The sequence below is a fragment of the Rattus rattus genome, chromosome 5, assembly GCF_011064425.1.
Source record: "Rattus rattus isolate New Zealand chromosome 5, Rrattus_CSIRO_v1, whole genome shotgun sequence".
Taxonomy (NCBI): domain Eukaryota; kingdom Metazoa; phylum Chordata; class Mammalia; order Rodentia; family Muridae; genus Rattus; species Rattus rattus.
This window is the reverse complement of record NC_046158.1, coordinates 151,877,742-151,901,235: the sequence shown is the minus strand read 5'-3', so window position 1 is coordinate 151,901,235 and position 23,494 is coordinate 151,877,742. Positions and strand designations below refer to the sequence as shown.

The following is a 23,494-nucleotide window of genomic DNA, read 5'->3' as shown; positions in this document are numbered from 1 at the left end:
ATTTAAGAATGTTGCTGGGCACAACTTTAATTTCAGCAATGAGGAGGCTTATGTTGTGAGTCCCAGGCCATCCTGGTCTACAAAGTTCTAGGACATCCAGGGCTATGTAGAGAAACCCTGTCTTGAAAAACAGAACAAAACAGACACCCCCCCTCAAACAAACAAACCTACAAGAAACCACAGTGCACAGTAATTTATAACAGTAAAATGCTGGGGAAATCCCAGAAGCGAAGTTGTTAACTGGGAAGCATTTAAATGCTATCTAAGACATCTATAAAAATACCCATAGACGACAAGTGACATGGTGCTCAGATAGTCTACAGACACTGTCCTCTTGGGCCGGCCCAAACTGGCACTGTGAATTCGGTCCCTGGAGCTCACGTAAAGGTCCACATGAGGAGAGGAGAGAAGCAACTGTAAAGTTGTCCTCTGACCTCCACGTGTGCACTGTGGTATGCACACACACACATCTCTCACACACAGCGGTAATAAAGGTAAAATGAAAGTATTATTATGATAGGTATGTACAGTAGTGCCTGTAATCCAAACAGGAAATGTAGAAAATGCTGGATAAATAACCCCCAGGAACGGAGAGGTCTGAGGTCTGAGGTGGCCCTTCATGGAGTGGCCAGCAGAGACTGCAGGGAAAAGTCTTGGCTATCTGCTTGTACTATATTTTCCAATGGGTTCGGTTGGCTCTCAGAACCTTCTAAATTCTTTAAATTCACTTTAGTAGAATGTGCAAGAGAATGTAGCACACCACGCCTTAATAAAGATGTCTGTGTTTGGAGTGAGCAGGGTTGAAACGACAAGATGTAGGAGCTCAAATGCTGGTTATTGCGAGGGCCCTGGGGAGTCTCTGGAAGAGTCCTGGGAGTGGAGTGCATAGAACAGAAGGAGAGGAAGAGCAGTGGGGCACCCTGGGAAGACAGGAGGATGGGGTCCTGGGCAGCCAGGGCCTGTGATGTAGGGGAGATTTGAGGAAAGCAGCAGCTTTTCTTTCCTTGGGGAGGTGGGGGAATTGTGAAAGTGTAAGTTTAAGGTGCGGGGACACCCAGATTCATTTGCATAAGCCACCTGAGTTCAGAAGTCTCCTTTGGGGTAGAAAGCATAGTTTGATAGCTAGTTGTCCTTTGTGCCTGAGGATATCCAGGCAGGAAGTATCGTGAGAGAAGAGGAAAGCCTGAGAGTGAGCCTCATGGACACTCGAGCCTTATCCAAGCAAGGGAAGGCTGGAGTGGAGCCCGCGTGGCTGTGGGGTAGGTAGCAGGATGCAGGACAGGGCAGCTCACTGTGCTCCTGGTCTGGGGCCCAGGAGAAGGCAGAGGTGCACAGTGCCCCTGACGCTCTAATCTCCTCCTGCAGAACATGCCATCCAGTGCAGGTCGAGCTGATGCCTGACACCTAACACAGACCTCAGGGACAGTGGTGGGTGACACCCTTAGCATGTGACTGGGGAGTGCACTCAGATTGGAGGTCTGGAGAGGAGCTTCTCCTGGCTGACCTATCGTTACATACACCATCTTTCCCTGTCCACAGATTATGGGAGAGCATCAGATTTGTAACGTTTTATTACAGTTTATTTTGTGTGTGTCTGTCCGTGCTTATTGCATCCCACATTGCACACATGGAGCTCAGAGGATAGCCGATAGGGGTCAGCGCTATCCTTCCATCATGTGAATTCTGGGAATCAAACTCAGGTTGTCAGAATTTGTGGCAGAGGCCTTTACCACTAAGTCATTTCATCAGCCCTAAAATGTTTAAAAACATTTTTGTGTGTGTGTGTGTGTGTGTGTGTGTGTGTGTGTGTGTGTGTGTGTGTGTGTGTGTGTGTGTGTGTGTGTGTGTGTGAATCTGTTATTCCACTGTTCAAGCCGGGGCTTGAACTCAGGTCGTCAGGTGGGGCAGCAGGCACCTGTACTTGTTGAGCCACCTGGACAACCTATAATTTATCAGTCAGTTCCACTGTAGAGTTATTTACCTCTAAAAGTTAAAACAATACACCAGTTTTCTTTATTGATAATGTTTGAAAGCCAGAGTTTGATTACCTCCATTCATTATTACATTTCAACCAGGTCAGCCTCTGCTTCCCCCTTCCTTTTGAGTCTTGGTCGTCCAGTATACAGACTTGAATTCTGAACCCACACAGGAGTACACAAGACTTACAGCCGCTTCTTTGAGTCCAAGAAGAGCAGGAATACATTAAAGTCATTTATAAATACTCATGCTATACTGATTCCACATAAATGAGTATTGAGAAGATAGGAAGGAGTTCCCTAACCCTCCTTTTCATTGCCCCCAAAAGGCAAGACGAAAAGGACGTTACAGAATTCTTGATGTAGTTTGTCCTAGCATAGAGAGCACTCGTTTACTCAGCTCTCACAGCCACCTACATTGCCAGTGAGAAGGAACTGTGTAAGACTACAGCGGAGTGGACTCTTGGTCAAATTATCCCCACTGTAGCATTCTCCCGAGGCTCCATCTGTGACCATGCAGTTCCTGGTCGCAGACGAGCTCCTCTCTGATCCTCTGTGGCCACTCTGGTGTACTGCCCACTGCTTAGGCCGCCCTTCAGCCTGTCTCCCGTTCTCTCTCAGCTGACCGTCTTCACACTACCAGGAGTCACCTCCTTGTAGTGGGAAGGAAGCATGGTCCTAGGAATAAGAGTAAAGGTGTGAAGGTCCTGTATCCATGTTTCTGGGTGTGAACCTACTCCTCTTGTGTGTGTGTGTGTGTGTGTGTGTGTGTGTGTGTGTGTGTGTGTGTGTGTGTGGAGGCGGGGGGTTGGAGTTGAGGACAACTGAAAAGATTTTAGGGAAAAGGGTCAAGGTTGCCTGCCGTGTAGTTGTGAAAGGTTCTTTGCCTCAAAAACGTGTTCCAGAGTAGCCCAGAAAAAATTGTGTAGTTCTAGGCTGGGCATGGCAGTGCACGCTTTTAATACCAACTTTTGGGAGGCAGAGGCTGGTGGATCTTAGAGTTTGAGGCCAGCCTGGTCTACAAAATGAGTTAATTCCATAACAGAGAGGCTACACAGAAAGACACCATCTCCAAACAGAACAAATTTAAAACAACCCAACAATGCAAACACACACACACACACACACACACACACACACACACACACACACACCGTTGTAGTCTTTGAAGACTCCAAAGCCCCCAATTCCACTGACCTGAGAATGTGTTTGTTGCTCACTGCAATTTTCATTTATCTCTGGTGGTTTGAGAGGTGTGTGGTTCTTACTGTGTAGAGCTCTGGTTTTGAGCCAATAGTATTTCTGCAGGTATTAAATGCATTGTAGCTAAAGGCCGAGTGTGTGTGTGTGAGTGTGTGAGTCTGCCGTGTGTCTTGGTCCTATGCAGCTTTAGGCAGTGACCCTGACTTGCTTCTGGGTTCTGAGCCACCACTGTCCATTCACATGGACTGACTGACTGACATTTTCCCTTTGTTTGCAACATTTGCTTTTGGTTGCTTTCTCAGATGCAGCTAACCATTCATTTGTGTTTGATGTTTAAGGGACAAGCTTTGGAGTCCAAACAGGATGTTTTCCAAGGCCAAGAAGCAACAGTAATGATGGATCAGAAGGCTGCACTGTATGGACAAACATACCCAGCTCAGGGTCCTCCACTGCAAGGAGGCTTTCACCTTCAGGGGCAGTCCCCGTCTCTGAACTCTATGATGAGTCAGATTAGCCAACAAGGCAGTTTTCCTCTCCAAGGCCTGCATCCTAGAGCCAGCATGGTGAGACCAAGGACAAACACCCCGAAGCAGCTGAGAATGCAGCTTCAGCAGCGGCTGCAGGGCCAGCAGGTAGGCCCTGTGTTTTCCAGGCTCTGACTTTCATGCTGAGAGTTCTCCATGGCCCTTGGCGCTGGCCCTCCACTCTTGCTAACTAAAGGAATTGGGATTCCTTTTGCTTTCACTTCTCTGTAAGGTTTTGTTTGTCAGACAGTTCCTTGCTAAGGAGTATGTATTAAACTTGGTATCTTTCTGTGTGTCTATTCGTTGGTATAACATTAGCAATGGCAAAATGGCTCAGTGGGTGTGTGCTTTCCAAGCCAGCCAGTTTAGTTCTGAGAGCCTTGCTTACTGCATGGCTTTAATCCTAGCCCTTGGGAGGCAGAAACACAGGTCTCTGCGAGTCCCATGGGCCAGCCTGGTCTACAGAGTGGCTTAGGACTGCACAGTGGGCTGTCTCACAGAACAGAACAGCTGGAGGAACAGCATGTCCTGACAGCCCTTGGAAGGCATGTCCCCTGCATTTTGTTCTAAAGACAAGATCTTTAATTGCCCAGGCGAACTTGTAATCCTCCTGCTTCAACCTCTCACATAGGGATTGCAGGCATGTGCTAGCACCCCTATTGGCTCAGTATTTAATGGAAACCACTTCTTGGTGTTTTTAAAGCTTTCAGTTCTTTGGGGCTGGAGGCATGCTCAGCGGTAAGAACATGTGTTGCCTTTGCGAGGGGCCTAAGCTTAGCTCCTGGCACCTACGCTGGGCAACTCACAGCCTAACTTCAGTTCCGGTGGATCCACACCTCCTCTTTCTGGCCTGAGAAATTTCACCCACATGCAGACACATTCAAAATAAGAATAAATATTTTAAAAGAATGTTTTAGATAGGATTTTATTTCTTCCCATTGTTTCCTTAATCCGAAGCTGCTTTAAATCGTAATTGTTTGTATGGCTACACAGACTGTGAGTGCTGGTAAATGTGACACACGGTGGCAGTAAATCACTTGAGTAGCAGAGTGGTTGAGCTTAGAGCCCTGTAAGCTGGAGTCAGGCTCTGATTGCTTCAGAAGTGGGTTCAGAACTAGGGAAGTTGTGTGCCTGTGTGTGGTCCTATTTTATTTCTTCTCCTTCTCCTTCTCCTTCTCCTTCTCCTTCTCCTTCTCCTCCTCCTCCTCCTCCTCCTCCTCCTCTTCCTCCTCCTCTTCCTCCTCCTCCTTCTTCTTTTTAAAAGATTTATTTTATTTATTCCATGTATGTAAGTACACTGTAGCTGTCTTCAGACACACCAGACGAGGGCATCGGATCTCTTTACAGGTGGTTGTGAGCCACCATGTGGTTGCTGGGATTTGGACTCAGGACCTCTGGAAGAGCATTCAGTGCTCTTAACCGCTGAGCCATCTCTCCAGCCCTATTTTATATCTTCTTATTCCTTTCTATGAAACGCTCACTGTTGTCTGATCAAGACAAAGTTGTTAATTTGATTGTCAAAACAGTCCCTGGAGAAACGCGACACTGTGAGGCCATTGAGCTCCTGTGTTGCTTAAGTTGTACGCTTGTCCTTTGTGACAAACAAAGCTTTACAAGGAATTGTCACCCCTTCCTTCTTTTCTTTCAGGACACGGTTTCTCCCTGTAGCCCTGGCTGGCTTGGAATTTCTTTTCTTTTTTTAAGGCTTACTGTATTTTTAATGTGTTTGTGCAGTCCATTGCCTGTACGCATACATGTGCCTGCAGAGGCCAGAGGTGTGGGGTCCACTAGAAGTGGAGGTAGTGGTGACTGTGAGCCACCATGTAGGTGCCGGGAAAGGAGCCTGGTCCCCGCAGTTTAATTCTGAGAGCCATCTTCCTTCTGCAGAATGGAAACAATCACCCCAGTTTAAATGTGGCTTCCCAGCTCAGCGGCTTTGGGGGATCTTGCTGGGTGGTGGTAAGGTTTGTAAAGCCCATGGGGCTCACTGACCTCCCCACTTGACCTGACTAACCTTAACTCTGGTCAGTTTTTAAATCAGAGCCGGCAGGCACTGGAGATGAAGATGGAAAACCCCACTGGTGGTGCTGCTGTGATGAGGCCCATGCTGCAGTCCCAGGTATTTTTTTTTTTTTTTTTTCCCCAGCAGAGGAGGGTCCAGTCCAGGCTGGGCTCCTGCCCGGCTGGTCCTTAGCCCATGCTTGTTAAAATAATTCTGAAGTTTTTGTAAGAATTGGCTGTCACACAGCCCCTATACTTTCTCTTTCAACCGCACTCTGTCTTGGTAGTGATGAGGGGCTGGAGAGAAGTGGCTGCTTCATTAAAACCATCAGTCAGCTCACCCAGATCGGTTTCCTTTGTGGTGAACTACTGTATTGTAAGAGAGCCGCTGAGCATTTGGGAACATGGAAATGCTTCTGACCCTGGGCAGGGAGGGCACATGCTCGCTGGGCAGCATTTGGAAGCCACGGGAACAATTTTTGTATACTTCCCTTTAGTTACCGAGAAGACACTTGTGAGTGTTCTGTCTGGTTGATAGCTTGTGTATTGCGGGGCCCTCTGTGAACTGAAGTTAATTGTGTCTCTCTTGGCTCCCAGCAGGCTTTCTTTAATGCCCAAATGGCTGCCCAGCAGAAACGAGAGCTGATGAACCATCACCTGCAGCAGCAGAGGATGGCGATGATGATGTCACAGCCACAGCCTCAGGCCTTCAGCCCACCTCCCAACGTCACCGCTTCCCCCAGCATGGACGGGGTCCTGGCAGGCTCAGCAATGCCACAAGCCCCTCCACAACAGTTTCCATATGCGACAAATTATGGTGAGCCTGGCACGTGATGCCCTTCCCAAAGTACTGCTATTAAAGTCACAAGCTGGGGTTGGGGATTTAGCTCAGTGGTAGAGCGCTTGCCTAGGAAGGCAAGGCCCTGGGTTGGTCCCCAGCTCCGAAAAAAAAAAAAAAAAAAAAAAAAAAAAAGAACTCTTAAAGTCACAAGCTTCACCAGGTCCGCTGTGTGTGTGTGACACAAAATGCTGCTCACTCCATCTTGTTTGTCAGGAGAACTGTCTGGTGGAGCTGCAGGGAGCTGCAGGGAGAGTGTGTGTTCTCTCACAGTTAGCCATCTTTTTTAGCCCTAGCAACCTCTCCCCCTTATTTGAGGAAGATCACATAACCCTCCTCTTGCCTGTTCTTCATGCCCCGGCATTGAAAGATGCTTCTCTGGACACTTGAGCCTGAGGGACAGACCCCAGATACAGAATCTCTTTTTTGCTCAATGACTTGGGCACTTACCATGGTTACACTAAGCAGGCTGTGCTTCAGGCCTGCCTTTGGGGAGATTCTGGGATAGACTAGGATAGATAGATGCTGTAAGAGAGTATGGCCCTGCCCACCCTGATGCTCTAGGCAGCATCTTTCTTTCTAAGCCAATGACCTTGTCATTTTGGTGAGAAGCAGAACAACAGAGCAGCTATGTGTAGCCTTTTCTGTCTTTCCCTCCCCATCTTTGTTGATTCTAGCATGCCGAAAGCCTAAGGATACAGCATTGAGCACTGATTTCTGTTCATTTCTTCAAGGAATGGGACAACCGCCAGAGCCAGCCTTTGGTAGAGGCTCTAGTCCTCCCAGTGCAATGATGTCATCAAGAATGGGGCCTTCCCAGAATGCCATGGTGCAGCATCCCCAGACTGCACCCATGTATCAGTCCTCAGAGATGAAAGGGTGGCCGTCAGGGAACTTGGCCAGGAATGGGTAAGTGTGTGACTTACTTTACATCCTATGCTGGGGCTGGGCCCCGCTTCCCAGTCACACTTGCTGGATGGAGAGCTGACATGCTTGGCTCCTATAAAGTGAGGCACGGGCGGTGAGGTTGCTTTGTACTGTGCTGTGTCTGAGCATGCTGAGTCCTGGCGGTTGTGAAAGTGAAAATAGGAGGCCGCCAGGCTGTCAGGTTTTTCTCAGGCTGGGCGAGGTAGTGCATGCCTTTAATTCCAGCACTTGGGTGACAAAGGCAGGAGGATCTCTGTGAGTTCAAGGCCAGCCTCCAGAGCAGCCATAGAGAGGCACTGTCTCAAGCAACAACAACAGATTTCTCTGGTGTTTTCTGTCTAGGGGGACATTCGATAGACTGTGACAGTCTGTCCTGTGGTCTGAATTGATTTGGAAGTAACATTACCCTTTCTTCGCAGTTCTTTTCCCCAACAGCAGTTTGCTCCCCAGGGGAACCCTGCAGCATACAACATGGTGCACATGAACAGCAGTGGTAGTCACTTGGGACAGATGACCATGACCCCCATGCCCATGTCTGGCATGCCGATGGGTCCTGATCAGGTACGAGCGTCTCCCTGGAAGCCTTCTTTGTTTAGACCCAGAACCCTAACAGTGTTCTGGGATTTAAACAGCGGTCTAGATATAGAACTTACACAAACTACTACAGTGTTTTGAAAGCATTTGGTTTGAAGGCCCTGTGCTGTTAGATATTTGTGTTGAAGTGGATTCTAAGAGCGGTGCATGGCAGCATAGACAGTGGGTAGTTTTCTGCTGTGCTGACCCTGTGTTCCTCTGTTACAGAAATACTGCTGACATCTCCCTGGTGGGACCGAGAAGGAAATCACTGTACAGATGACACTGCACAGGACCATTGGGACATAAGGAGTCATTGTCTAGGCATCCAGCTTGGAAGCAAGGCCAGCGTGACCACCACCGGGTGTTCCCAAGTGCTGTCATCTGAGCAGAACTGGGTCTCAAGCTGAAGCGCACTGTCTACCTGATGCCCTGCCTCTGTGTGGCATGGCGTTCTGCCTCATGAGGATGTGATCTGGAGATGGGGTGTTCATGATCACCACTCTCTTACGTCACTTCCTTCTGCCCCACCAGCCAAAGTCTTCACATAAATCTAGATGGCTAGGGTTTCTGTCCTGCAGCACTGGAAGGGGAGCACAGATTGCCTTGAGGCAGCAAGTGGCCCTGTGTCCTCTCCTGTCAGTGCAATCAGTGTTTCTACACTCGTGTCCTTTACAGGGGTAGTCCCCAGAGTCTGTTGTCCTGGATCTCCTCCTGAGGAGGTCCCCATACCCCGTAATTCTCAAGGATTTGTCATTGATGTTTAATGGCTTTGCAGAAGGGAAAATGAGGTGGCAATATTGAATTTTCCCGCCCCAATGTGCAGCCAAGTGCACTTTACTGAGGAAGTCACGGAGAAATGCAATGTTCTTGAGGGCATGAGGAATGGTGAACCACATTCCTGGTTTTTGTCTGCACTAATCTGTTAGGACAAGAACATGATTGTTTTTTGTTTGTTTGTTGTTTCTTTCAAGTACTACGCCACCCTTGCCTATATGGTAGAGCAATAATGCTTTTGAAATAAACTTGTGAAACCCACGGCCAGGTACTGCACTCTGAATCAGAAGCTAGCAGTGCTTCTGTGAATACACTTCTTTTTGTAAATATGATCTTTTAAGATATTGTATTATGTAAAAATATGTACATACCTTTTTTTGTAGGCCACAGCAGCTCATTTTTACAGAGTTTGTGAAACTAAATATTTAACATTGTCGATTTCTGTAAACTCCATGCAGTGAGGCTACAAGCAGAGGAGAGAGACGTCAGCAGTGCCCCGCCTGCGGGCAGGGCAGCCTGCCACTCCCTCGCTTCACAGGCCTCACTCCTTGATCTCTTAATCTAAAGGCTTTTTAAAGCGATCATTTGTTTAGATGTAGGCATTTAAATTTTTTAAAAAATTTCTTTACCAGAGAACTACGCACTTTGTTAATTTTTGGGGGAAAGAATAGATATGGGGAAATGAGCTTTAAAACAAAAACAAAACAAAAAACAAACAAAAAGCGCCAAGAGTTTAAAAGTTTAAAGACAAACAAAACCGAAGCAAATTGATTTAAAAAAGAATCTTGTGGTTTTTTGTTTTTTTTTTTAAGCAGTCCATAAATTAAACGATAATAATTTTGGAAAACTTGAGTATGTAGCCCGGGTGATTCCTGTTGCTTAGGACTGAGCCCCACATTTAGGTCAAAGGCCCTGGGCCCTTGCTGTGTGTGGTCTGGTGTCTGCCCAGCTCTCCTGTTGCTCAGCTCATGGGGTCTCTTCCTACCTCTCCATGGCATCAGGGTGCTGAGTTAGAGTGACACCTCAGCCTGTGCCAGCCCCTCCCGCCACCTCTCTGCCTCCTGTTGGCACCTGTCCTAGTCAGTTTGGAGTAGGGAAACCAAGCGTATGTAACACCCTTTTTTTGGATTTCTTAGGTTCAAACAGTTAGATGACATTAGGTTATTAGAACATCTGTAGCTTTCAAGTCTCTGGTGTCATTTTCTGAGAGCCAGTTAGTGTTTCAAAGTCAGACGTCTAACCAGCTCTCCATCTCCCGGAAGGGAGCACCACTTCGTTCTCAGAGCTCTCTGTGAGTAAAACTTGAGTTTCCAGACCCCCCCACCCCCAGGGTGGATTAGGTCATAATGGACACCCCCTGTGATTGACCCACTGTCCCTCCGCCCTATTTCATTGTGTGCTGTTCTTTGCAGGTAACACCTTCAGAGCTGGCCGGGCGGGGCTGAACCTTCCTCGCTTAGGTGTGTAGGCCAGGGTGGTGCTCCTCCCCTTGGAAAGACATTTAAAACCCAACTCTGGTTCTTCCAGCACCCCGGCTCCAAGCTAACTGGTTGGCACCTCCTTTTTGTATGGGGAGAAAAATGAAGTTTATTATGTTTTTATATTTTCTACTTCCTGATTTTTATCGGTGCCAGTTCAAAATTCTGATTTCCTTTTACTAGCCTTTGGGATGATTTGTTGTTACCTGAATTGCCCTTTAATCTTTTTGGGTCATTCTCTTTGTACTTTTCTTGCCTACCTCGCCTCCCCTCCTCCCCAGCCCCTCGTTAAACCTAGGTGTCTTTGGGGCAAACAGTATAAAAGTATTCTTTTCATCTGCTTTTACGATGTGGGGACATTTTCAGTACCTACTTTTTTGCTGAATCCAAAGATATATAAATAAAAAAATGTATTATTTTATGAAGATCAAAATGATATTAAGGATACACGTTTCTTCAAAAATAAACGAAGCTGTACTGTTTCTGTTGGTATTAGAGCGCTTCCTCTCCAGACTGCCCCCGTCGGCTCATCAAGAGGAGACGCCGAGGTGACTCGGGGGCCACGCAGAGGGTTGCCACTTAACAACTTGCCCATCCAGTCCCTTTCTGTCTATGGCAGTCGAGGGTTCTGTCCCCAAGCCTAGCTTAACCAGGAGCAAACCTCTAGGCTGGCTGAAATCTGGCCCTGCCTTGAAGCACAGGGGTTTTTACCTCCAGCGCAGGCGATTAAAAACAGGGCTGAGTTTTGTTTTTCTTTGCCTCCTCCCTTTTCCTCTTCCTTTGAAAATTCGGAGTTTTGAAGAAGACAGGAAATGTCACTCCAAGAGCAGTAAATTCTCAGGAACTGACCGACACCACTGAGAACACATTGGGGGGTTAATCACGGTTATATTAAGTGTCACTTCAGACGATGTCATCCTTTACACTGCAAGGAGTCAAAACCACGTCGACGTCGGTGACTCAGTTGGATAGAGCTTTGGACGCCTTGCCGACTGTCTGGATGCTCTTGTAAATAAAGGTTTCTATTTAAACCTCAGCCTAAGCGTGCTTTTCCTCTCCTCTCCACACCCAGGTCAGGGGTGAAGGCGGGATAAGGACTAAGAGCACTCAGTGTCTGTGAGGTCCGAGGAACGGTTCTTTTTCCTAGGAGCCTGGACCTATTCAAGGCGTCTGAAAACTGTGGGACCATTTAGATCAGTGATTCTCAGCCTTTCTGCCTGCCACCCATTAATTACGTTCCTCATACTGCAGTGATCCCCAACCGCAAAGCTATTTTTGTTGCTACTTCTTAACCGTAACTTTGCTACTGTTGTAATATAAATGTCTGTGCTTTTCTGACGGCCTTAGGCGACCCCCGTGAGAAGGTTGTTGGTGCCCCAGGTTGAAAACCGATGGTTGAGAGAAATGCGAGTGAGGGCCCTCTGATGAGACCCTTTGGGTTTCCACCTCCGCCTGCCTTTTGCTCTGGCAGCCGCAGGGACCAGTCTCCCTACTCAGTAGAACAAAGGGCTGACGGAGTTGAATGCTTCGCTGTTGAGAAGCAGACTTTACAGAGAGCCGCCGAGACTTACCTGTGAGATCCCTTGCCGCACGGATAGGTTTAATGTTAATGTATAACCCTCTGCTTCTCCAAACCCTCTTGGCTGAAGTTGGACAACATCTTGAGTGCTTCAAGAAAAGAGTAAAATAATAAAATGATAGTGCAGCAAAAAAGTTCCAAGATAGCCTTTTACAAAAATTCAAAGATTTTTTTTTTCATACCAAGAGCTAGTCATTGGCTGGGGGGGATGTGAACACTGGAAGATGGTACTTTTATACTACAAAATTTCTTTACAAATACAATGTCATTAAAACACAGGACACACATCAACTTGGGGTTTCAGTACCTTAGAAAACATCAGTTCTGGGATGGATATGGATAACAAAGGAACGAATCCTGGGCAGGAACAGAAATGTCTGAAAGCTCAAGGGATTACCCTTGACACCAGCCACAGAGTGTTTATTGACACCGCGACTCTTGAAAAGCGGGGTTTCGTATTAGTGAGATTCCCCCTACAAGTCCCTGTGTTGGTTACATGTGAGCAGTCACATATGTACAGTGAAGGCAGCTTCTGGGGCAGCCGGCTCATCCAGCCAGGTGAATGGTACTGTTTTGTGCTATAGACCATTGTCAAGACTGCGCTGTTGACAGCACCTGGGACATCCGTGCTTTCTCCAAAGAATAAGAAGGTTAAAACAAGCTTGTTTCCCTAGTGGGGAAGGGGGTGCAGGGGAGGGGGTGCAGGGGAGGGGGTGGGTAAATCCAGCAATTTCCATCTCTGGAGGAAAGTCCATGGGAATTAGTTCCTTTGTCTTGGTGAGCCTCTGAAAGGGTGAGCGGAGACTCCAGGTATCAGGACGCATCCTGTGCGGCCGGTGAGGTTCAATCCGAAGCAAAGCGGGGCAGAAAAATGAGCCTCTGGAAGTCTTGGCGTTCTCCTCGGGATTTCCTGTCCCAAGTGCAGGCCCTGCCTCCTGTCAAGTCTCCCAGTTCCAGCATCGATCTCCTCGGAATTGGGTGATTTTTGCACGCCTGGGCAGCCACAGGAGGCCTCTGGTTTTGGAGGTTCCTCTCCATGGCCGATTAGCCTTCCCAACCTTCCCATAGCTGTCCCCTGCAGAACAAAGTACACTCTCAGCCTTTGGTGACCATGCTGTTGAAGTCAGCCCCACACTGCAGGTGTTGCCCTAAGGATGTGGCTGACGTAAAGGAGGACTTGGGCCATGAGGAAAGGCGTCGTTCCACCCACGCACCCACTTGCCTCACTCAGCCACACAGTGACTGCTTTTTAAGGATTGGGGCAGAACTGTGACTAAGGGTTTGAGGTGCATATCCTGGAAGCTGGCACATTTCTACTGTCCTCGTAAAGTCACAGAGGTTCAAATGGTGAAGAGGGATTCGGGGAGACCAGGTGGGTCACTGCAGCAAGGGGAGCTGCCAGTATTAACACCAATATTAAAGCGAATTCTCATTGGCATTTCTGAGAGAATCTGGCAAAGCTGTAGCTGGACCCTTTGGGGAACAATCTGGGTCCCCGATTTAGACATGAGGCCAACTGCAGCCATCATGCTGAGAAAGGCACACACTGTCAGCGTTTCTGCAGCCACATCCTTCAAGGTGTCTGTCAGCTGTAGGACCTAAGCACATCTCGGCTCTAAGATTACAGAGAGAACAGCGATCTAAGGATCAGGCATTAAGTTGAAGTGTGAAACGTAGTCACATTATCTTACCGGAGAAGCGGCTATGGCTTTGTCTTAGCAGGGGAGCAGAGGGTGGTAAAGAGAGAGCATGCGGGCGGACCCAGCTCCGGAGAGGAAACTCTAAGGCTGGGTGGAGTTTGGTGGTAGAGCTCTTACCTAGCATGAGTGATTCCTGGCTTCAAGGCCAGTAGCAAAAACAACAACAACAACAACAACAACAACAACAAGAAGCCAGACATCAGCAGCAACACAAACGAGCAAGTCAGAACCAGTTCTGCGTGTCTGCAAACTAGTTTTTCAACTCACAGTGATTTGGAAGAGGGTCTCTTCATTTCTGGCCATTTTCGACGCTGAAACTGCCTAAATATTCAGATGCCAAAAGGAAAATTCATGTTAAACACGATCAAGGAAATCATGTCTGTCCGTGTCCCCGTCCCCCCCCCCCCGACCCCTCCAATCCCCCCCGGCCAAAGGGCTATGCAAAGACGGTGACTTGAGATGACATCTATCTCTTACGGTCATTATGCCCCAGATAGACAGTTTCTCAATAGGTACAACCATTAACCAGGACAGATCAAGGTGAGGGAACTCAGCCCAAACTTTAGGAACCAAAGCAAATACCTGTATTGCTCATAGCTTCCTCCGTCTCTAAGCCCTAAGTGAGAGATGAACAGAGTTAAGAACTGTTAAGGGTGAGATGGTACAAACGTCTGCAAGCCCTGTGATCGCCAAGCAAGACACAGCTAAGAACCGCCTTCAATTTGCCAAATGCCGGTGCCAGAATGTTGCTAGGGTTCCTTGCTCAGAGTGAATGATGCTAGGTGGACTTGTAGATCCGCCCTGCTGAGCCCGGTTAGTCAGTCTGTATACACTGAGCCTTCCTTCACGATTGCCTTACTGATGGAGAAGGGGAAGCAGGCACAGGCGTGGGTACTGGTGTTGCACAAGGCTCATCGTGGGTGGGTGGGTGGGGGACCCCGTGAATCCCTGAGGATATGGTGGTATGACCAAGCACATGGGTATAGAGTGGGTTCACTTTACTCACTGTTAAGCTGGGGTAGGGTCACCTCAGGGCTGTTGTGACAACTCCCACACATGACCATTTGGCATTGTGCTTGGCACAGTACTTACACGAGATTGCACAACTGTCACAAAGTAGCACTCGAGAGTCCAGTGGTTTCTTTTCTCCTCTGCAGACACTCTGGCCCCTTTGTTCGAAACCCCCACTCCCCACTTCCCCCACCCCCTACTGCAAAGCAGTCTGGTACACCTGGGTCTGTCTCCTCAACTTTCCACTTTCCTGATAGGAACTGGAGGCATCGTAACACAGACAGACGCTCCCTCCTCCATGTCCACAGCTTTTGCAGTTCCCTTTACACTTGGCTGACGCTAATAAACACATGACATCTAGCTGGCCAGGTGTGGTGGCGCACACCTTTAATCCCAGCACTTGGGAGGCAGAGGCAGGTGACTATGAGTTCGAGGCCAGCCTGGTCTACAGAGTGAGTTACAGGACATAGAAGTGCTGGTTTTACCCAACTCATCCTGAACCCAGGGGTAGCCTGTGCCACGTCCTTTTCTGCTATTCACCTTGTATCACCATGTGTGGGCCTTCCTACTGAACCTCAAGTCTGTCATCATCTCTCCTACCGAGCCCTGGGCATAGTCTCCCTGGATAACCATGTCGTGTGCCACTGGATCCAGCGTCATCCTCTGCTTAGTAATCACTGCCGTTTTAAAATGTTGACTTTCACTGCCCAAATGTAAACCCTTCCGTCAACCCTCCCCAAAGCAATCAAGCCTCAACTTTCTTTTGTGGCCCGTACTTCTGTTCCAGCCACACGGGGCGACTTAATGCTCCTCCCACTTCCCAGCACTCCAGGTTTCCTCAGTGGTTGACAGTTGCTTCCTCCACGATGGTCACCCCTGACCTATCTCAGAGCTCCGATGAACACAGCATACTGCGTGTTCCTGTCTCACTCCGTGCAAGCCAGACGCCTTCCAGTGTGGGTCCTTGCCCTGAGCAGCTCCACCCCCTTGCTCATACATTTGCTGCCCTGGAACTCAGGAGGCCAAGTTCTTCGTGAAGGATGAGTGAACAAGAGGGAGGAAAACGGAAAAGAGGAGTCTGTGTCCTGTGTAGAGTGTATGGGTTCTCTGCTCCCAGAGGCACGGCTTCCCTGCGATTCTGGGCTCATCTATGGGGCAGACGTGACATAAGCTCTTCTCTGTGGGCTCCACATGAGACAACTCACCCAGGTCCATGTTGCGGGTCCGGGGGTTACACTGCTTGTAGCCTTTGCAGCTCCTTAGCTCCATGAGCTGGACGTGCAGCTGGTTGAGAACGTCCCTGTCCAGTGTGTTGACCGCGTTCATCAGCTGATGGGAAAGGGTGGGGGTCAACGGGGCATGTCCTGGGAATCTCTTCACACTAGGGCACTTAACTCAGGTGGGCGGGGAGTGGAGGTGCTACGGGGGCAGTATTAACACCCAACCTTGATTTCTGCAAGAGCCACAGTGCTGGGGAGTTAAATGATGGCTGAGTCTCTGCCGGGACTGCTCAGTGGAAATGGGAATTCAGGAGAAGACACAAACCACGCGTGGGGGCTTAACCTTGAACTTCCGCAGCTGAGCGTTAGGGATCTTGCATAGCCCGGTTTGACAGGTCTAAGTCTTGGGTTTGACAGTCCCCCCTTTTCCTCTTGATGGAGGGACTTGGTACGGAGGTGGGTCAGGGGTCTTGGGGCTTTGCCTAGTCTGGTACTACTGATGGTCACTAACTGGCGTTGCCTGTCACCCCCTTTGGGGACACTGCACAGAGCTTGCCTTGGGCTATGCTGGGTGAATGTTAGCATTGCTTGTCTCCATGGCAGCCTAGAGTGCCCGGAAGGTGGCCCGATCCTGTACCCTATACCCTAGCGTCCACATGAGTACCTGCTGAGCCCTGTAGTCAGTCTGTGCCTGAGGGAGAGGGGAGAGCCGTACTGTAGGTCAGACACGGGGCAATGGAGGGAGACGAATGTCAACCGCACAGAGTCCCAGACTCCGGGTGGCCTCGGAACTCAGCCTTCATGGCTTAGGGACCTTGTGGGACTTCTCTGTTCTTCTGCAGGCGTCTGCCTGTCTCCTCACATGCCCGTCTCCCTCTCTCTCTCTCTCTAACAGAGCCGGTACCTGGTAGGGGTCCGTACTGAGGTCAAAGTATTCTATGAAGCCAGTTGCGAATTCACAGAAGAGGAAGTTGTGGGTCTCGTTGATGGTCCGCAGGCACCAGTACGTGTTATTGTTGGCGCTGGTGCAGGCACAGAAGGGTCCCACTGCGGAGGGAAGAAAGCAGGTTCTGAGTGTGCCCGCGGAAACGTGAGTCTGTCAGACGGCCTCCCTGAGATGGGCTCTCAGAGGCCAAGTAACAGGCACGGGTTCCTAAGACACCTCCAGCAGTTGCGGCCCTCGGAAGCCTGGAAGATAGGTGGCCGTGCGAAGGCCTCTCATCCTCTGCCTGTTTATACACAGGCTCCCGTCCCCTGCCTGGCCCTGTCTGCCCATGCGCAGACCCCCCATCCCCCGCCTGCCCGTCTGCTCACACGTCCAGAGCGGCGCCGTCTGCCAGTGGTGGTTGTCGTGAGTAAAGCACGTGAGGCCCGGCATGCTGCACGTGTCGTTGTTCTGCAGTCGCTTCAGCAGCTTGCGAAGTTTCTTCTTGCGTTTCTGCTCCCGCAATAGCCACACCTTGTCCTTCTCCTGCAGACCCTTCCTGGGAGCACAGAGGACCACATGCGCTTAGGACCTCTTAGGAGTCAATGACCTCAGCCTCGTGGTTCACCCTAGTGGCTGGGCAGAGTCATCAAGGGCTCCAGGTCCCTCTGTTGTCCAGGCTGCAGCGGGGGCCAGACCCCAGGGCCTTTCTCCTCCTGTAGCCTCCTCCTTCAGCCCCACCTTCCAGCAGCATAGAAATGGGTACCCAGTGCTTAGTGTGGCTACAGCACCCTATCTAGTCATGGTCTTGGTACGGACCTGGGGACAGCTCCCCCAGGGACAGCACAGACCTCACCTTCCAGGGGAAAGCCAGTCCAGCCTTAAGTTTCCTTGTGTGTTTTAGCTCTAGGCAGGTAGCCATGACACCTTACCCCTTTGGCTTACCCCTGTCCTTACCTGAAAGGGTGCAGGCTGGAGCCCTTGTGCTTGAGGCGGCCTTTGTGTTGGCTGTGGTAACTGCAACAGACCCCCAGCCCCAAGCCCCAAGCGTCAGAACCTTGCAGGGTACCCTGGCAGGCGTGCAGTGGGGTTCACTGCTCTTGCCCCCTGTACCCTTTCCTGGGTGGCATGGAGGGTTCTATAACCCCCTGGTTGCCAGCTCTGTGCTTAGCTTAGATGTCCCAAGTCAGACTTTACAAGATCAGGGTGGGAAATAATTTAACCCGGACTGGAGGCTGGGCCTGGCTTCAGTTGGTGTCAGCCCTGGCCTCTGAAGGCCAATTCGCGTCATGCGTAGAAGAGGCTTTTGGGACAAGGCCCGAGTCAGCAAAGCTGTTCAGAACTGCGTGGCTCCTTCAGTTTAAATCAAGGAAGATTCTTGTACCAGGTTCCCTAGTCACATGTGTTAGCCAGGTGACTACCACACTGGGCAGTGACTGCAGAGAGACTCCATTTCTTTCCGAGTGAAGTGTTCTCTTAGGCAGGCAGACCCTGAGTGGCGGCCCAGCAGTTCCCAAAGGCAGTGAGCAGAAGCCTATCCCTGACTGAACCAGCTGTACAAGGCAAGGCCCTGCGACCTGTTAGAGCATCACCCAAAGGGCGGTCCCTCCCAACGAAAAAGCAACCAAAGGGGGATGGGGCGCAGTGGGGAGAGGTGCACGTGCGTCCCCCGGGCGCATTGGTGTTCAGGGCTTGAGTGGGCCCTGCGCTGCTCCCTCACCTGACTTTGTGACAGTCACATTCTTCTGGCCGCTTCTTCTTCAGGTGACCCCTGACTTCTCGAAGGTTCTTAATTTTGTTCTGCAGGGTTTCAATCTGAGGGAGGGAACAGGAGGAGCCTAGGAACCACGGGGCAACTGCGGGTGGGAAGGGTACAGCCACATCTACATTTGTGGCTCTGCCCATGGAAGGGGGACCTCCCTGAAGGACCAGACTGCTCCTCCCGCCATTGGAGCTCATGGAGATTATAGGAAGGTTTGTAGCTCTATTGGGGGGCCATCTTGCAGGTCTAAATAAAGCATGCTGCACTGTCCTCAGACAGCCAGGGTTGGACCTTTAGCTGGCTGCTAGATCCCATGACTCAGATTCCTATTCTGGATCGTGGGTTCTGGGGTTCCGATCTTGCTTTTCCCCCCTGCTAGGTCCCCCTGCCCTTCCTGTGGATGCTTGTCACTAGCTTAGGCTGCCCCAGTGGCCACACCTCATGGTCAATGTGCAATTTGTGGTCTTTCCAAGCCTGCAGGGACTTGTACAGGTCCAAGTCACACTGGACTGTGTCATTCTCAAGGATGTAGCACCTGCAAGAGAAAAGGGTTGTGAGTGACCCTGAGGGATGAAGAGAGGCCCAGCCTGCCCTTTTACCCCCGACCTCCAGCCAGACTCTCACCGATGGGTCACTTTAATGGGACTGGGGGCAGAATAATCTGGAAGGCCACCGGTACCACTGAAACTTCCACCATCCTTGTCATCCTGGTCTTCAGGGGCCCCTGGCCAGTGACGCTTGGTGAGGTTGCGGGGCAGCGGCACGTTATCCAAGCCTACGTGGTATACCTCGCCATCCACCTCGATGGCCACGGAGCGGATGGAGCGGTTCCGGGCATAGCTGGTCTTGTACTCTGTGGATGGCAGAGGGGATGATAAAGTCAGTGGGGCTGGGGCAGGCTGGCCAGGCATCCCTGGCCATGGATCTTCAATGGAGACAGGGATGAATCCCATCACGAGTTTCAGTGTTGCTTGATGTGCAGGCTTGGGAGATCTACCCCTGGGAAGGGGTCACGGGGGCGGTGGTCATTACACTGGGTAGGCTAAGCAAGAGGTGACTTGAATTTCAGGAGAGCTGGGGCTTTGCAGGTAAAGATGCTTCCACACCTGAGTTTGGTCCCTGTGGCCCGTGTGGTAGAGGGAGAGAGCGGACTCCTGCAAGATAGCCCAACCCCCACACGTGTGGGCCACAGATGGATTTTTGGGAGCAGGGGAGTGTGAAAGCACGCTGTCAGTATGTTCTGGTGACCTAATCCTCCTTTGGCATTAAGGCCTGTCCACGCCACCTGCCTTCTTGTCAGGCCCTGCCTGTCTGTCTGTCCGTCTGCTTCTCTCACCATTAGAGGGAGATTTGAGAACACCCCTACCCTCTCTAGACCAGAGAGCCTTACCTGGAGGGAGGCACCAAGCCTACAGCGCCCAGTTGGCCCTATGAGCTTGGCCTTATCCCTTCCACACTGCCACCTAGTGGCCTGTCCTAGCATTGCTGCCCTCTCGAATGGTAGTTTGAGAGGGCTTGTGACCCTTGCTCCAAGGACTCCCCTCTCCCCCCCAGGCCTGGAGATGAGCATCTGTGGAATTGTTTGAAAGTTCACATGGCCGGAGCCCTGGCTGCTCCTCCTGCCTGGTTTGGGCAGGCCCATGACACATACTTTTCTTAAAGAGCTTCCGGCGTCCAGACAGGCCCAGTTTGTAGTCCCCTCCGCCGCCGCCGCCGCCGTCACAGCTGCAGGCCTCGCTGCTTTGGCCGTCGTACTTGGGCACCAGGTTGGAGAGGGCTCTGTCACCACCGCCCCCGAACCGCACGGGGCCTTTACACTTGTGCAGCTTCAGCGCCCCAGAAGCATCCTCTACACACTGCCACTTCTGTGGGACACAGCAGGGCTTCAGGGGTCACGACCCCCACCCCGCCCCACCCCCGTCCCGTTGGCCACACCCACCTCTCCTCTCCCTGCCCACACTCGGCTTGGCAAATGCCGTCCATATCCTTGCCAACTCCAAATGCCTGCTTCTCTCTCCCGTCCACACTTAGCTGGACCTACCACCGCGTTCACCGGTGCAGCCTCTGGTGTAGTTGCTCCTGTCTGCCTAAAGCCATGTCCCTCATAGTGGTCGATCAGCCTCCCCACAGGGCCATGTTAGTCCCACTTAAAACTTTCCAAGGCCTGAGCTTCAGGATCCGAGCTGCTAATACCTAGTCCGGATCTCCCCACCTGCCGGTCCTGCTCTCCTCAGCCCCCCTCCCCCGGAATCTCTTCTGGTACTCGCAAGTGCTGTTTTCATTGAAGCTGAAATCTCAGCAGGAATGTCATGATCCCCACTTGGAGAGGATCCCCCCGCTGACAGGAAAGAGCCTTGTCCCAGACACGGCTGGGGGACCTGGAAGTGTGCTGGAGCTGTGGTAATAGCCCAGTGTCTTTGACTGCTCTTCAAGGTCTTGTTCAACCCCCCTCTCCCCACCAATCCACTCACCAGATGCCCGGAGTCACTATGTCACAGCTCCTTGCTGTCCTCAGAGCCCTGGGTGTGGGGCAGAGGGGGCCCGCTCCTGCTTGTTCCACGTGTCCACAGGCCTCTTATCTCCTCCCTCCCTTTCTCCCTACCTTCTGAGGCTCATGCCCGGCTAACTCTCCCTCCCCATTCTCTACAACCCACCTTGGAAAGGCCTCCTCCGGAGGCCAGCCCTTCCTCTCTCTGGATACTACCTGGATTAGACGTTTACTTAGCGTCTCTCTTGTAATCAATGTTCTTTAAAAAAAAAAAAAATCTTGAAAGCTATTTCCTAATTCCCCTATAGATGGAAAGCCAGCCACAAGAGTATACCACACAAGTCAGTAGGAAGGTGACGCCCATTGCCTCCTGGTGCAAGATCACACACCCAGAGGACCCTGCTACCCTGACAGGGACCAGAACCTCCCATGGAACCCCGGGAACCACACCCCAGAGGGCCCGGAGGATTCAGTCATCTCCTCACCTGCCCTAGCTGCTCGCATGCTGTCTGGTACTCAGCCCTTTGACACAGGTCCTTCACACGCTGATACTTGGGCAGGAAGTTCTCCTCCTGGGCGTTCACTTTGTCCTCCCTCTTGTGGAGCAGTTTGCTGAGGGAGATGCGGGGCTGGTTGGACTGGGTGGGGTGCAGAGGCAACTTGTCCTTGCCTAGGCTGCAGCCCCTTACATAGCTCTGTGGAGACCTACTGTGGAGGACAGGGTGTCTGGCTGCTTAGGAGTACCTGGGTTTTAACGGGAAGTCTACAGGAGCCTGAGTTAGGATTAAATGAACAGTGATGACATTGTACAGGTTCTGCCAAGTATGTTGAAAGGGGACATGGGGCCTCCAGATTCGAATTCTGCATCAGTCACCCAATCGTGACAGGGGATTTGGGCACAAGCCTCCGAGTCACCCAGTCACCAGCACAGAACTATTTCGCCTCCTAGAGTCTGTGGCTGCTCCTCACAGGGGTCTCCCTGCCCAGCAACTCACCCTCTCTCCACCAGGAAGGAGTCTCGCCAGACCCTCAACTTCTTTTTCAGGTGGAACCTAGAAAACAAGCAGGTCCAGCTTCCTGTCTGCAGGGTCCCCGTGTCCCCAGCCCTGTCCACAGGTCCTCTACACCCTGGGGCAGGTGGAAGTCATTGAGTGACACTGGAAAGGTCTCCATGTCCCAGGGGCAGGGCTGCTTCTCCAAGGTGTGGTCTGAATACCTCTCTGTAGTTGACGTTACCTAGTTACATGGGCATTTGTCTGTACCCCGATTCTCACGTGTCCAGTGCCCCTACACTCTGCACATGTGTCCTTCCAGCCCCCTTCGTTGGAGGATGTATTGTCTTACAGGGGCAGCCACCTGTAGATCTCAGAGCTGGGCCCTCTGGGAGGAAAAGTGAGGAAAGGCTCACAGAAAGATGCTATCCAGGGGCAGTTTCATGGTTGACCACAAGGGGTCGCTCCTGCCTTTCTGGTTCCTCGTCTCTAGCCACCTTCTTTCCTATCTGTTTTTTTTTTTTTTTTTTTTTTTTTTTTTTTTTTTGGTCCATTGATGCTTTTCAGCCAACCAGGACACCTGGAACATGTCCCTGTAAGTCACACCACCCATCACTAGGGCCATAAAAGCCATAACCATTGGGACGAAGAGTCTGAATTCTTGGTTATCATTTTCTCTCTCTAGGATTGAAATCACATAACCCTCCTTTTACTGGGTTACTATTACTGGGTTACGCTGTGGGCCCACAAGCTGGAGTGCCCTGGTACACAGCAGTGCTACTGTTAACGTTGGGACTTTCATCATTTTAGCTTTGGAAGGCCCTTAGCTCCAAATGAGAGGACAGAATCCCAGAGAGGGCTGGCCCTTTGTTCAAGCACGGGTTAGTGCAGGGCACCTAGATCCTCAGACTAGTGGCCTTCCCAGTTACCCATGGTTGAGTTCACCCTGGCTAGAGAGCCTCCTCCCTTGGGTCTGTCCTGCTCCCTTCTCACCGGTTCACTGGCCGCTCTGAGTCCAGCAGTTTGAGGATGGACTTCCCATCCATGTCTGCAGGGATGTCCAGTCCAGCGATATCCAGTATGGTGGGGGCCAGGTCAATGTTGAGGACGATGTGGGGGTTCCTGGGAGACAGGGGGAGTGGAAACTTGGCCACCTGAGTGGTAGCTTAGCTTGGGACAGAGGCATCTGGAGGTGAAGAGGGAGGGACATCTGCAGGTGAGGAAGTTTCCATCCTGACCCTCTGACCCTTACGGAGCCCAGTTCCAGCCGGACCGTCCGATGCTACATTGTCAAAGTTACCTGCGCCAGTGCTAACCTCCTTTGCCTCTAGGGTACATGCATGCCCTCTTGTTGATTCTTGCTGGCTGGGCATGCACAGTCTGGCCTCTAAGACCCTGTTAAACTCTACCCAGAATGATCTTCCTCTAGGCAGCTGTGTGACGACTTTAGCTCTTAACAATGAGTCTCGTGACAAACCCCATATGGTTGGGGACCCCACTCCTGGGATCACATCAGGGTG

At 50.9% G+C, this 23,494-nt stretch overlaps 2 protein-coding genes across 5 annotated transcripts in view; one reads left to right on the top strand and one right to left on the bottom strand.

Moving 5' to 3' along the window:
* Ncoa3 (nuclear receptor coactivator 3) overlaps positions 1–11,333 on the top strand; it is a 41,264-nt gene extending 29,931 nt beyond the window's left edge. For 2 of the 4 annotated variants that reach the window (XM_032904777.1, XM_032904780.1), the window contains exons 17-22: positions 3,518–3,811; positions 5,733–5,822; positions 6,305–6,521; positions 7,277–7,451; positions 7,889–8,030; positions 8,271–8,520. In XM_032904777.1, the coding sequence (XP_032760668.1) occupies positions 3,518–3,811; positions 5,733–5,822; positions 6,305–6,521; positions 7,277–7,451; positions 7,889–8,030; positions 8,271–8,282 (930 nt within the window). In that variant the 3' untranslated portion in view covers positions 8,283–8,520. Of the gene's footprint in view, positions 1–3,517; positions 3,812–5,732; positions 5,823–6,301; positions 6,522–7,276; positions 7,452–7,888; positions 8,031–8,270 lie in introns of all 4 variants that reach the window. The other 2 variants (XM_032904776.1, XM_032904778.1) reach the window with 2 other exon arrangements.
* Positions 11,334–12,011: 678 nt separating this feature from the next.
* The window catches only part of Sulf2 (sulfatase 2), a 57,216-nt gene continuing 45,733 nt past the window's right edge, over positions 12,012–23,494 (bottom strand). Inside the window, exons 7-20 of the mRNA XM_032904781.1 lie at positions 22,968–23,096; positions 21,978–22,034; positions 21,468–21,594; positions 20,146–20,359; positions 19,119–19,347; positions 18,933–19,029; positions 18,453–18,547; positions 17,690–17,749; positions 17,122–17,291; positions 16,712–16,854; positions 15,793–15,916; positions 14,159–14,192; positions 13,844–13,897; positions 12,012–12,951 (exon numbers count right to left, since the gene is read on the bottom strand). Coding sequence (XP_032760672.1) covers positions 12,921–12,951; positions 13,844–13,897; positions 14,159–14,192; positions 15,793–15,916; positions 16,712–16,854; positions 17,122–17,291; positions 17,690–17,749; positions 18,453–18,547; positions 18,933–19,029; positions 19,119–19,347; positions 20,146–20,359; positions 21,468–21,594; positions 21,978–22,034; positions 22,968–23,096 — 1,564 coding nt within the window. The 3' untranslated portion in view covers positions 12,012–12,920. The remainder of the gene's footprint in view (positions 12,952–13,843; positions 13,898–14,158; positions 14,193–15,792; positions 15,917–16,711; positions 16,855–17,121; positions 17,292–17,689; positions 17,750–18,452; positions 18,548–18,932; positions 19,030–19,118; positions 19,348–20,145; positions 20,360–21,467; positions 21,595–21,977; positions 22,035–22,967; positions 23,097–23,494) is intronic.